General features: G+C 43.3%; 1 protein-coding gene across 6 annotated transcripts in view; it reads left to right on the top strand.

The window, feature by feature from the left end:
* The window catches only part of CNTRL (centriolin), an 84,392-nt gene extending 72,659 nt beyond the window's left edge, over positions 1–11,733 (top strand). For 5 of the 6 annotated variants that reach the window (XM_060100580.1, XM_060100581.1, XM_060100583.1 and 2 more), the window contains 10 exons: positions 680–753; positions 2,626–2,814; positions 3,254–3,479; positions 4,800–5,005; positions 5,986–6,126; positions 7,985–8,257; positions 8,434–8,496; positions 9,398–9,604; positions 11,019–11,102; positions 11,371–11,733. In XM_060100580.1, the coding sequence (XP_059956563.1) occupies positions 680–753; positions 2,626–2,814; positions 3,254–3,479; positions 4,800–5,005; positions 5,986–6,126; positions 7,985–8,257; positions 8,434–8,496; positions 9,398–9,604; positions 11,019–11,075 (1,436 nt within the window). In that variant the 3' untranslated portion in view covers positions 11,076–11,102; positions 11,371–11,733. The remainder of the gene's footprint in view (positions 1–679; positions 754–2,625; positions 2,815–3,253; positions 3,480–4,799; positions 5,006–5,985; positions 6,127–7,984; positions 8,258–8,433; positions 8,497–9,397; positions 9,605–11,018; positions 11,103–11,370) is intronic. The other variant, XM_060100584.1, reaches the window with a different exon arrangement.
* Positions 11,734–12,605: the final 872 nt, after the last annotated feature.

Below are 12,605 nucleotides of genomic sequence, written 5' to 3'. Positions count from 1 at the left end.
AAATAACATCTTAATTACCAACTCTTTATAAAGCCTCATGATTGTTTATTTATAAGTTACTAAGTAATTCTAGCCAACAATATACTGTTGAGCACTTACTGTGTCCTGGACATGATGCAGGTGTTTTTATATGCATTTTGTCACTTAATCCTTGTAACATTTTTATGAGGTAGAAACTATTATTTCACCCATTTACAGATAAAGCAACTTAAGCCTAGTTTCCTTGCGACTCACCTAAGCGAGAAGTGACTTGCTCAAGCTTACACAGCTAGTAAGTGACAAAACCAGTACAGATATAAAATTTATTCCCAAATTGTCTTCCTGAAAGGTTGTACCAAATTTATATTTTTATCAGCAATGGGGAAGGTACCTGTTTTTAAACCATGCACCTCATCAACATTAGGTATTATGTGTAAATTTTCATCGTGAGGTTTTGAACATGTAACATGTCTTTTTTTTTTTTTTTTTTGAACATGCAAGTCTTTAAAAATGTAGGCTCCAAGTCCAGATCTGGATTGCTCATGTACCTCTCTTTTGGCCTTTAATAAGGTAGGGTGGCATAGTCATACATTTAACAGAAGGAAGTATAAATTCACTTCTACTCTACTTCTCTGAGGGGACTGATAGGAATCTGGAACATGTATGCATATGTATTTTTATGTAAATGTTATTTCTGTAGAAAAACGAGAAGCAGTAAACTCATTACAGGAGGAACTAGCTGATGTCCAAGACCACTTGAACCTAGCAAAACAGGTAAGCCTCACAAAGGTAATCTTCTAGTAGTGTCCTGAAGGCATGCAGATAATTGGTTGAAATAACAAATCAAGTAGGCTGGTTCCTTTTCACATGAGCAGGTCCCTTAGAACCATTTATAAAACACAAATATAATATATACAAAAATTTTGATGCAGAGCAGTGATTTTCCAGTTTATTTTAGCCCTAGAATTCTTTATTCAGACAACATTTTACTCGAAGCTAATAAGTAAGGTCGTGGCTAAAAGAGCCCAAGGGTCCCTCAGCAGCCACTCTGGGGGCTTCAGGGACCAGATGGACCATCTCTTACCCATGGCACAGTTGAGGCCTGCAAAGGCTGGGCTTAGATTTGATCACTCGTTGAGCTGCAGAATAATGGCCAAATCTGGGCCTTCATCTTGTCAGATGTTGAATAGAGCAGATTCTTTTTTTTTTAAATTTATTTATTTATTTGGCTGCATTGGATCTTTGTTGCTGAGCACGGGCTTTCTCTAGTTGCGGTGAGCGGGGGCTGCTCTTTGTTGCGGTGCACGGGCTTCTCATTGTGGTGGCTTCCCTTGTTGCGGAGCACGGGCTCTAGGCGCACGGCCTTCAGTAGTTTGTGGCACGTGGGCTCAGTAGTTGTGGCTCGTGGGCTCTACAGCGCAGGCTCAGTAGTTGCAGCGCACAGGCTTAGTTGCTCCGCGGCGTGTGGGATCTTCCCGGAGCAGGGCTTGAACCCCTCTCCCCTGCATTGGCAGGTGAATTCTCAACCACTGCGCCACCAGGGAAGCCCCTAGAGCAGATTCTTTTTACCCTTGTGCTTCTGATCATCTTCTTAAGGTAATTCAGTGTTGTCCTGTGAGATTATTGCCAAAATTTGAGTTTCAGAGAAACTCAAGCAAGTTTTGGGCCTCAGTTTCCACTCTGTAAATTACAGGTTAGATTAGACATCTAAATTCTCATCCTTCTACCTTTAAGATTCTGTGTTTCTAAGATATCTAAAACTTAAATTATTCCGTCTTTTAAGAAGTCTTATTCAGGTTCGTATGAATATTTTCTGTGTTGTTAGAAATATGGTAACTTTTTCTAAAGTGCTTAATTTGGGTTCCTTGAAGAAAGAAGTATTTATTGTTGTCTGAGGTTTTTTTTTTTTTTTTTTTGGCTGTGTTGGGTCTTTGTTGCTGCGCATGGGCTTTCTCTAGTTGTGGCGAGCGGAGGCTATTCTTCGTTGCGATGCGTGGGCTTCTCATTGCGGTGGCTTCTCTTGTTGCGGAACACAGGCTCTAGGCACGCTCGGGCTTCAGTAGTTGTGGTGTGCGGGCTCAGTAGTTGTGGCTTGCAGGCTCTAGAGCACAGGCTCAGTAGTTGTGGCACAGGGGCTTAGTTGCTCCGCGGCATGTGGGATCTTCCCGGACCAGGGCTCGAACCCGTGTCCCCTGCATTGGCAGGAGGATATTCTTAACCACGGCACCACCAGGGAAGTCCTGTTCTCTGAGTTTTTTAATCTGTATAAATATTTCAAATAGTAACAAAACCATGACTTTAGGTTCATTTTCAGAGTTAAGCCTTATTCACAGCTTTTCTTAATCTTAGCAGTCCTGTGAGGTGGGTGTTGTTTATTCCCATGTCAGTGACAAGGCAGCTAAAGCTCGGAGGAACTGAGTCTCTTGCTGAGGTTCTGACATCTCTGTCATCCTAGGTACTAAACAGAGGGAAGCCAGTGATTAAACTGAGTTCCAGGTCCCTTTGTATGTTTGTTGAAATAACAAAGGGTATGGAACTTTTACGCTTTAATTTTGTCAGACTTAGTAGATAGATGTAGCTGTGGCATTAGCCACCTGTAATGAAGGTGGCTTTGTCCGTGGTTTCAATTTGTTCTTTCACCTGAAGGACCTGCTCCACACCACCAAGCGTCAGGACGTACTGCTCAGTGAGCAGACCAGGCTCCAGGAGGACATCAGAGAACAAGTAAAGAAGTTGGAAGTCTGCCGAAAAGAGGAGGAAACAAAACAACAACAACTGCAGGTGTTTCAGAATGAGGTTGAAGAAAACAAGGCCAAACTAGCCCAACAGGAAATGGTACTGCACATCTATGACGTTATATAAGAAGAAACATTTTATCACTTGTGTGAGCTTTTTTCCCCTGGCAGAAAGCTGCTGAGAAGCATCCCCCTTGGGATTAGCTTCCCTTACCTGCCCTGTGTGACCAGAGGGGATTTTACACCAACTCTTTGACTCCCTTGGTATTAATATTACGGGCCATTAAGACCATAGAACAGGCCCGGTAAGGAATCTTGAAGGCCACGTGCCAGTTCCTGCTTGAATCCCCTCCTCACATGCTGGCCAAACAGTTTTCCAGTCCCTACTTGATCACCTTTGTAAAGAGAACTCACTCTCTGTCCCCATGGGCTGTTTTCTACTTTCTGTTGAACTGGAATCTATCTAGTGTCCATGAAGATTCCCTCAGGACACTGGGTATTTTTTATTTTATGACTAACTAAGGTTGTTCTCTATTAAGATGTTTCAGAGACTCCAGAAAGAGAGAGAAAGTGAAGAAGAAAAATTAGAAGCCAGTAGAGTGACACTGAAGGAGCAGCAGCACCAGCTGGAAAAGGAGATAGCAAACCAGAAAAGCAGACTGGAGCAGGTGCTGACCAAGGTGTCGGTGGCTGAGGAGCGCATCAGGACTCTGCAGGAAGAGGAAAGGTGGGGTGAGACCCTGGAGAAGACGCTCTCCCAAACCCGTATGTATTCTGGAACGTTGCACTGAGGGCGGGGAAATCTGCTGATTGTCGTGTGAAATGTGCAGAGGAGTCCCAGGCCCCAGCTATGGCCCAGACAGGAGGCAGGATGAGCACGGTGGGAAGAATGGTCCCTCATCTGAACCTCCCAGCCCTGTGAGAGATGAGGAAACAGGCTCAGAGGGACAGAGGGAATTTGTCTTTATGGAGATAGGATTTGATTCCCGGACTGTCAGGTCGTTTTACTTTTACTGTATTGCTTGCTTCGAGAGCGCTGTCTCAAGGAAGTGGAACAGGAAGGCAGAGAAGCGCCAGAAGGTGCTCTAAAGGCTTTCTATAAAGTACATTAATTCTGAGCTTTGGAACAATGATCCATTTCATCTCAGTCTATTAAAAAAAAAACCCCACAATATTAACAATTCTACTTCTGTCTAAATTTGACATAGGGAATGATACCGAGATACAGATGTTGGCCTTTGGGTTTGTTTACTCTCTCGAGCCATACATAAATGAAGTTGACATGGGAATCCAGGGTAAATGATTGTTCTCACGTCAATAAATGAGTTTTCTTTTTCTTAGGCTTTAGGTTTTAATAATGCTCAGAAAATGTTGTTCTACCTTGAGTGAACTCAGTGGACTTGGGACCTGAAAGGGTTATTATTCCTTTTTCCCTGGGAACTCTTGATGCATTCAGACCCAACCATTTCATTATAAAACTGAAACTTAACAAATATGCTGAGTCTGACCATGCCAGAGGTGTGAGAAGTGAAATCTGGGCGGGGTGTTGCTTTACAGAGGGTGATGAGAAAAATCTGTTTTAAATATCACTGTTGTGCATAAGCATTATTTATTGAGTACTCACTATGTGAGTGTTTGCATACACGATTCCCATTAAACACCAGGAAATACGTTTCTTCTGTAGAAAATAAGATGTGTGCCATTCCAAATCCTGTGTGCTTTCCTCTGCGCTGCCTCCCATGAAGGAAGAAATACTGTGCCCCCCTTTATTAAAATTAGGTTTATAAGAAACATTTCAGCAGTCTGTCCCATGTTCCCTGCACCTCAGGGTTGGTGCTCTCTGGTCTCAAAGACTCAAAAGAGAAGACAGTAGCTGTCTGTCACTTTGGGATCAGGCCTCTGGGAACAAATTACATCAAGAGGCACGCTTCTCTGGGCCTTTTTCTGGGCCTCTGGTGTGGGTCAGGGGAGATCCGGACGACTGAGTGATGGAGGAAAGTGCCTGAGTGGGTGGCATGTCGTTGTGGAGTCTGCCCACGGCCAGCCCAGAGCCTCGGGCTAAACTGCCTAACACGCTCATTTCAGAACGACAGCTTTCAGAACGGGAGCAGCAGTTACTGGAGAAGTCAGGCGAGCTTCTGGCTCTGCAGAAGGAGGCGGACTCTGTGAGGGCGGACTTCAGCCTCTTGCGGAACCAGTTCCTGACAGAGAGAAAGCAAGCCGAGAAGCAGGTCGCCGGCCTCAAGGAAGCACTTAAGATCCAGCGGAGTCAGCTGGAGAAGAACCTTCTCGTGAGTATCCACCGCCCTGGCAGTTTATGAGGAGATGATGCCTTTAAATTTTTAACTAAAATACTTCTTCAATGTAGAGAAAATAAATGACCTGTCAACCAAGTCCCTAACCCACCTGTGGTTTGTGGTGCATTTACGCGTAATTTGTTCCTGAAGCTGATGTTAGATTTTTCCAGAGTCTGGGCTCAGCCCTAGGGGAGCTGTCTGGCTGGCTGGAACGATGGTCGTGTGCACAGACAACGTCAGCACTGAGCAGAGAGCACCCTCAGTGGTCCAGCCTCTGCTCACATCTCCCCAGCAGGGTCGAGGAGGGGGCTGGGGAAGGAAAGCCTCTAAAGACATTCTTACCCAGCTGCAGTCTGCTCACAGGTTTTTCTTGTCGCGCCCTTTTCGGTTAACGTTAGTTTTAATTAATCATTATCCTAAAACTGGGAAGCTCAACCTACCATGGTTTTATCCCTGGAGATAAATTGTGGGAGGTGACACTCAGATGAGTTCAAAACAGTGTATGGTGGGTGGAGGCCAGTGGGCAGCAATGGGGGCTGTCACAGGAATGGATTTTTCTAACACCCTTTGGAGGAATTAATGTAGCCCTGTTGAATGGTACTTTCCAACCAGGTGTGTTTCCCTAAGGGTGATACGCTTACAACCAGTGATGGGCAACATGATTGTGAAGACAGTATGTAGATGTCTAGATTTTAATCCTCCCAGGAACCCTATGACGGCGGCTATAGTTAACATCTTACAGACAAGGGAAAGTAACCTAGTATCAATGGTGATGTTGCAGATCTAGGATTCAGACTCTGGGCTGACAGACTGACCACATGTTTACTCCCAGCTCTACCACAGCTGCTGAAGAAGGCAGGTAGATTATCCCCATTTTATAGCTGAAGCCTAGACGAGAAATGAAGTCACGGAGCTAGTGAGTGCGTAAGCCAGCAACGCACACCTCCAGAGTCATTCTCCTCCTCTGGTGCTAGGAGCAAAAGCAGGAGAACAGCTGCATGCAGAAGGAAATGGCCACCATCGAACAGGTGGCCCAGGACAACCACGAGCGGGCCAGGCGCCTGATGAAGGAGCTCAGCCAGATGCAGCAGGAGTACACAGAGCTCAAGAAACAGGTGCGCCCACACCCCACGGGGCTCGGCAGAGCTTTACTTCTTCAATAGCTCTTTTAACAGGAGTATTTCTTTGGGAAAATCGTGAAAAGCTCATTAATCAAGTCTGTTTTTCTAGTTTTGAAATGTAGAAATGTACCTCCACAAAAAAAAAAGTATTTGTTCAAAATATACTTTTTTTAAAATTAATTTTTCTTGGAGTAGAGTTGCTTTACAGTGTTGTGTTGGTTTCTGCTGTACAGCAAAGTGAATCAGCTCTACATATACACGTATCCCCTCTCTTTTGGATTTCCTTCCCATTTAGGTCACCACAGAGCATTAAGTAGAGTTCCCTGTGCTCTACAGTAGGTTCTCATTAGTGATCTATTTTATATATAGTATCAATAGGGTCAAAATGTACTTTTAAAATGCCCTTAAGTTCAACAAGGTTTTTATGTTAGTTTTTGAAAGAAAAATGGCAGCTCTTCAGCATAAAATTTTATCATGTCCCAAAGCACTGTATTGAAATGTTAGATTTTATGTCAGAAACAAGTCTATAAGAGCCAAACCCCTGGGGAAGGAAAAAATGACCCCCGGGGAAACCTTTGATAACCTATAATGTTGCCAAGCTGAGGGTGGGAAAGCAGTTCACACTAGATGGAGAGTCTAACCCTAGACCCTCCTGGTGTCCCTTAGCCATTGGCAGCAGCTGGGCCACCCCAGAGCTCTAGTCTAGTCAGGTTGCTGGGGCCACTCAGTTGACCCTGCTACACCTTGTCCTTTGGATAACCCTGTGTGGCCATTCAGTTTCATCTGTGCCTATAGCCACCCACCCCCAGCCCTGCCACGCACACACACACACACACCCCTTTTATTTTTTATTTTTTTTATTTTTTTTATTATTATTTTTTTTTTGCGGTATGTGGGCCTCTCACTGTTGTGGCCTCTCCCGTTGCGGAGCACAGGCTCCGGATGCGCAGGCCCAGCGGCCATGGCTCACGGGCCCAGCCGCTCCGCGGCATATGGGATCCTCCCAGACCGGGGCACGAACCCGCATCCCCTGCAACGGCAGGCGGAATCTCAACCACTGCGCCATCAGGGAGGCCCACCCCTTTTATTTAAAGGCCCCCCCAGCCTCTGCAAACTTGGAAGGGCAGTTAGAGGTGGGTATGACTGTAATATCTTCACTAAGCTCTTCATTATGGAGAGAGCCACATAGGGTAGTCTCAGGTCTTAAACACAAACTGTAAAACCTGAGGAAACCTCCAGACTGCCAAAACCACCAGATCCTTCATCCATAAAATGAAAACCTTGGACCAGATCTTTTCTAAGTCCCCTTCCAGCATTAACATTTATAATCTAGATCACTTACGGCTTGTTTAGGTAAATGGCCCTTTTCTGATTTGGGTACCACTAAGGTGCTTTGTATAAATTCTCACCTAGTTCTTGCATTTCGGGATGCAAGGTATTATCTTCATGTTAAATGAGGTAAGAGAGGTGCAGAAGTTAGCTAACTTGCCCTAAGTCATACTGGTAATGTTTACTGGAAACGAGATTGGAATCCAGCTCTGTCTAGCTCCAGAGAGACTGACTTCTATAGAGTAATGCACCTTCAAGGAACATGGCACCCATGCTTTTCTAAATGGAAGTTGCTTCAGTCAAATGTCAGTAAAATAGTTTACTTGGTAGCTTATAGATACTTGAATAGCTGAAAAATCACAAGTTTTTACCATTCTAATCATAGTAATTAACATTTGTAGGTCTGTAAATACATGACACATGTATTTAAAACATTAAATTTAAATCATTAACAATAACAGTTCAATTCCAGGTAAGTCCCGAACTTTACCTAGTAGTCATTTGACTCTCACTCACTCCTTAGATGGAAAACCAAAAAGATTTGGAAAGAAGACAAATGGAAATGAGTGAAGCAATGAGGACACTTAAGTCTGAAGTGAAAGATGAAATCCGAACCAGCCTGAAGAATCTTAACCAGTTTCTTCCAGAACTACCAGCAGATCTGGAAGCTGTTTTGGAAAGGAACGAAAACCTAGAAGGAGGGCTGGAAAGCTTGAAAGAGAACTTTCCATTCCCCGTGAGTGAGAGACCATCACCTTTAGAAGAAAAACTGAATTTTTCTCATGTTCACATAATGGTAAGGGTTTATCCTGCTATTCTGTGGACTTCATAAAAGGATAATTTGGTTCCCACCTACCCTAGATAAGCTCAAACACAGACTTGAGGATGGAAGAGGGTTAGAGGAGGGAAAGGTGGGTTGGTTACTGATGGTGGTCCTTAGAGACTCTTTGTTTCCCTTTCCCTCTGAAAAAGGACGAACACTGGCGTGGAGAAGCACTCCGAGAGAAACTGCGTCACCGTGAAGATCGACTCAAGGTTTTGCCCTTTTAAAAGAAAAATACAGCATAAGATACTTGGCATACTGAGGAGTGTGGGGGGGAATTCTCACGGCAGCTTTACACATCACACACTCGAAGCTCAGAGAAGGACCTCTTTCTATAGGCAGCTGAAAACAGGTGTCCAGAATAGGTCACTGTTGACCTAAAAACTTGGAGGTTAAGAGTTTAGGTAGGAGTTGGAAAATGAGAGTGAGTTAGAACAAGAGAGAACAGGATGCATCTTTGGAGAACGGCCGCTTAGAGCGAGGGCCGAGAAGGAGCCATGGGCAGTACAAGTGAGTGGAGGACCTTGACATCAAATAGCCTCCAGCCACATGTGACTGTTTAAATGTAAATTCACTTTAATTAAATCAGGTTAAAAATTCAGTTCTTCAGTTACCACATTTCAAGTGCTCAAAGGCCACACATGACCGGTGGCTACTACAGTGGGCAGCACAGATACAGAACATTCCCATCATCACAGAAAGTTCTATGGGACAGCGCTTGCTGTTGACTTTAATAAGAGAATCATTTCAGAGGTACGGTGGGGAAGCCAGAATGTAGTATGGGGTTGAGGATTACATACATTGTGAGAGACTAAGTATAAACCAATCTTCTAAGTCTGGGCAGTAAAGAGAGAGAGATGAGGCAGTCATTTAATGGGGAGGCCAGGGATGCTGAAATCCTAAGTGTTGTGACAGCAGAGAACCGGCTGAGTTAAAGGCCCAGTTAATGACAACACAGAGTAGCCATCTGGCACCTCTTTTTTTTTTTAAGGACAAGAAGAGGATTTTCAGCAGCCATTCCTATTTTATGATAGTCAGATTTGCCTATCAAATGTTAAACATGAGGAAGGTAGCCAGTGTTAGTTCTAATATATTCTACCGTAACACTTTCAGGCCCAGCTTCGACACTGTATGTCCAAGCAGGCAGAAGTGTTAAGCAAAGGGAAGCGGCAGACAGAGGGCACTTTACACAGCTTGAGGAGACAAGTGGCTGCCTTAGGGGAACTGGTCACCAGCACATCTGTAGATTCCACGTCATCACCCAGTCTGTCTCAGCTAGAGTCTTCCCTTGCAGAGGACTCCCATCTTGGACCAAGCCAGGTAGGAGGAAGCTCTTCACAAGGGGTCTGACTTATACATGGAAAGTACCTGAAAGCTTTGGGGTCCATAATCTTGAGGAGACTCAGAAGGATATGAATGCCACCTTCAAATCTCTGAATAACTTGTCTTAGGAAAGACTTGCTTTTTCATGATCCCTGGGGAGACTGGAATCAATTGGTTGGTAGATGTATAAAGAGGATAAGCTGATGATTTAGGGAATAGCCTAGGAAACTGGGTGACCTGTCAGGGATATAGTTAATTCTTCTATAAATGCCTTCCACTTCTGGATATCCTTATCGTCTACTTGGTCAATATAAAGAGTTTAGGGAATTCCCTGGTGGTCCAGTGGTTAGGACTCTGTACTCTCACTGCTGCAGACCCCGGTTCGATCCCTGGTTAGGGAACTAAAATCCCATAAGCTGGGACTTCCCTGGTGGTGCAGTGGTTAAGAATCTGCCTGCCAATGCAGGGGACACGGGTTCGAGCCCTGGTCCGGGAAGATCCCACATGCCGCAGAGCGGCTGGGCCCGTGAGCCATGGCCGCTGAGCCTGCGCGTCCAGAGCCTGTGCTCCGCAATGGGAGAGGCCACAACAGTGAGAGGCCCGCGTACCGCAAAAAAAAAAAAAAAAAAAAAAAAAAAAAAAAAAAAAAAATATATATATATATATATATATATATATATACTCATGGAATCAGTAAATAACACAGTATTACTGTCAGAGATGGATAATAGCTACCATCTTGTGTGCCTATTGTGTGTACTAAACACTTTACATGTATTATCTCATTTATATCCTGGGAAATAGGATTTATCCCTCTATATAGATAAGGAAATTGTGTAAAATGAAAAATGATGTCAAGGTCACAGCAAAAGACAACACCAGGACTTAGAGGCTAATCTTTACCACAGAGTGGTATATTGTATGGTTGAGCCACGAGAACATTCAAGGCCAGTTGCATCATTAATAGACACACACAGCTCGCTCATTAGCAGCAGAGCCAAGATTTGAATGATTACCTTAAAACCTTCCATGGTAGGATCCAAGTCAGATACAGGCCAAAACCATCATGGGCCTCAGGGCAGGCCTTGAGGAACAGTGTGTCAGAGGCACAGAGCATTGAAGAGCAGATGCCTCGAGGTAAGAGAGCCCAGAATAGTGGGAGAGGAGGAGACGGGTTTGGGGGCCAGGTTAAATTCTTAGCTCATGGTGGCAGCCGGAAGAGTTCAGGTGCTCTAAATCCAAGAGGTTATTAACAGAGGAATGTTTGAGGCACAATGAGTAGAGGTGAGTTTGTTAGAATTATTTTGGACTCTGGAGTTGTAATCTAGGTCTACGTGGGATAAAAGTCTGAACTAGGTTGGAATTAAGAGACTGGCTTCTGAGCCTAATGTTTTATCTTCCTTCGTTTCAGAGCTCCTTCCAAGTTCTACAAGGTCCGTCACAATCACTAGACAGTTACCGACACTGATGCCATTCCGAGCCTCCTGCTCACAGGGTACATGTTACAAAGAGTTCTTTTAACCTGCACTTTCAATTGGAAGATCTTGAATTCTAGTTTATCATACAGTCTTAAGAAAAGTAACCTTCTGACTTTTCTCTTGGATAATTTCGTACGGTGGTTCATCTTAAAACATTGTTCCGAAGAGGTACTCAGTATATATTTTACCTGTTAGCCATGATGCTATCATTTAATTCTGGTAATCTAGTTAAAACCTGTTTTTACTGTTGCAAGGGTTCATCCTGACTGTCTCATCTTGTTGTAGGTAAAGAGTGGCTCAGCCAGATGGAGGAAAACTGTCTTGCATAAATATGAGGAAATACCTTTTCCACTACCTCACCAACTTCATAATTAGAATGCCACTTGGTTTTTATCAGGAACCAGTGAATTCAAATGCTGAAACTCCACTTGTACAATTACCGTCAGGGTTTTTGTAAGTCACCTGTACATATGGGAACAAATGTATACAATTTAAACCAGGGTCCTAGATGGCTGAGGGTTTTTTCACTTTGAAATGATTATAAAACCAGTACTGATTTGAATCTATAAACTGGTAAAACCTATAGTTAGAAAGGTTAAAAAAAAAATGTACTTAAGCCCTTCTTCATTAACAGTGCCAAGTTATTTTTGGATTGTTTAAAATCTGTATTCATATAAAAATAAAAGATAAAGTAAATTTGGGTCTGACATCTGACTTCACATATCTACAGTTAAGCCATAAAATTTTTACCTAAATGTCAGTCTTTCAAGTGATTTTTCCATCTCTGCCTTCAGGTTGAAATATGTTGTACCTATCAATGAATATATTTTATCACTTGAAAATATCTGTTATAAAACTATTATAAATACTTCAGGTGCTTTTCCTTAACCAAAAATATTCTGTGGTAGAAAATTAGGAGAACTTTGGACTTTGGAGAATCTGACCCAGTGGTAAATTCATATTGTGTTCAGTCAGACTTTGTTTTAAAATATCCCCAAGGACTCTTCTAGGCCCCTATACAGCTTTTGAACCATAACAGGTATTATATACCATGTTACTATACACAGTATAGCACAGTGAGTAATCTCTCACCACCTACTGAGGTTTATATTCCTAAAAAGTTGTTTGGCTAGAGCTGGACCATTAAGATATGGAGATATGGGATAGGGACTTCCCTGGTGGTCCAGTGGTTAAGACTCCACGCCCCACTGCAGGGGGTCACACAGGTTCGATCCCTGGTGGGGGAACTAAGATCCCTCATGCCACATGGCACAGCCAAAAGAAAAAAAAAAAGATACGGGATAAATACGATTAAAGACAATGAAAATGACATAAAATTTATTAACACACATTAAGTTCTAGAAAACACCTACTTCCAAAATAAGACTGATTTGGTAGTTATATTCTTTCATTTTCACAAGTCTTAGCAAAATGCTTAAAATCCTGGCCTATCCACAAATACTGAAATCCTTCAAGGACAGTTTCCTGGTCTGTCCATGTGCTGAATGAGGGTAAGATAT

This window comes from Mesoplodon densirostris, chromosome 6 (assembly GCF_025265405.1).
Source record: "Mesoplodon densirostris isolate mMesDen1 chromosome 6, mMesDen1 primary haplotype, whole genome shotgun sequence".
NCBI classification, from domain to species: domain Eukaryota; kingdom Metazoa; phylum Chordata; class Mammalia; order Artiodactyla; family Ziphiidae; genus Mesoplodon; species Mesoplodon densirostris.
Note: the sequence above shows the minus strand (reverse complement) of the source record. Positions and strands in the feature narration are given on the sequence as shown.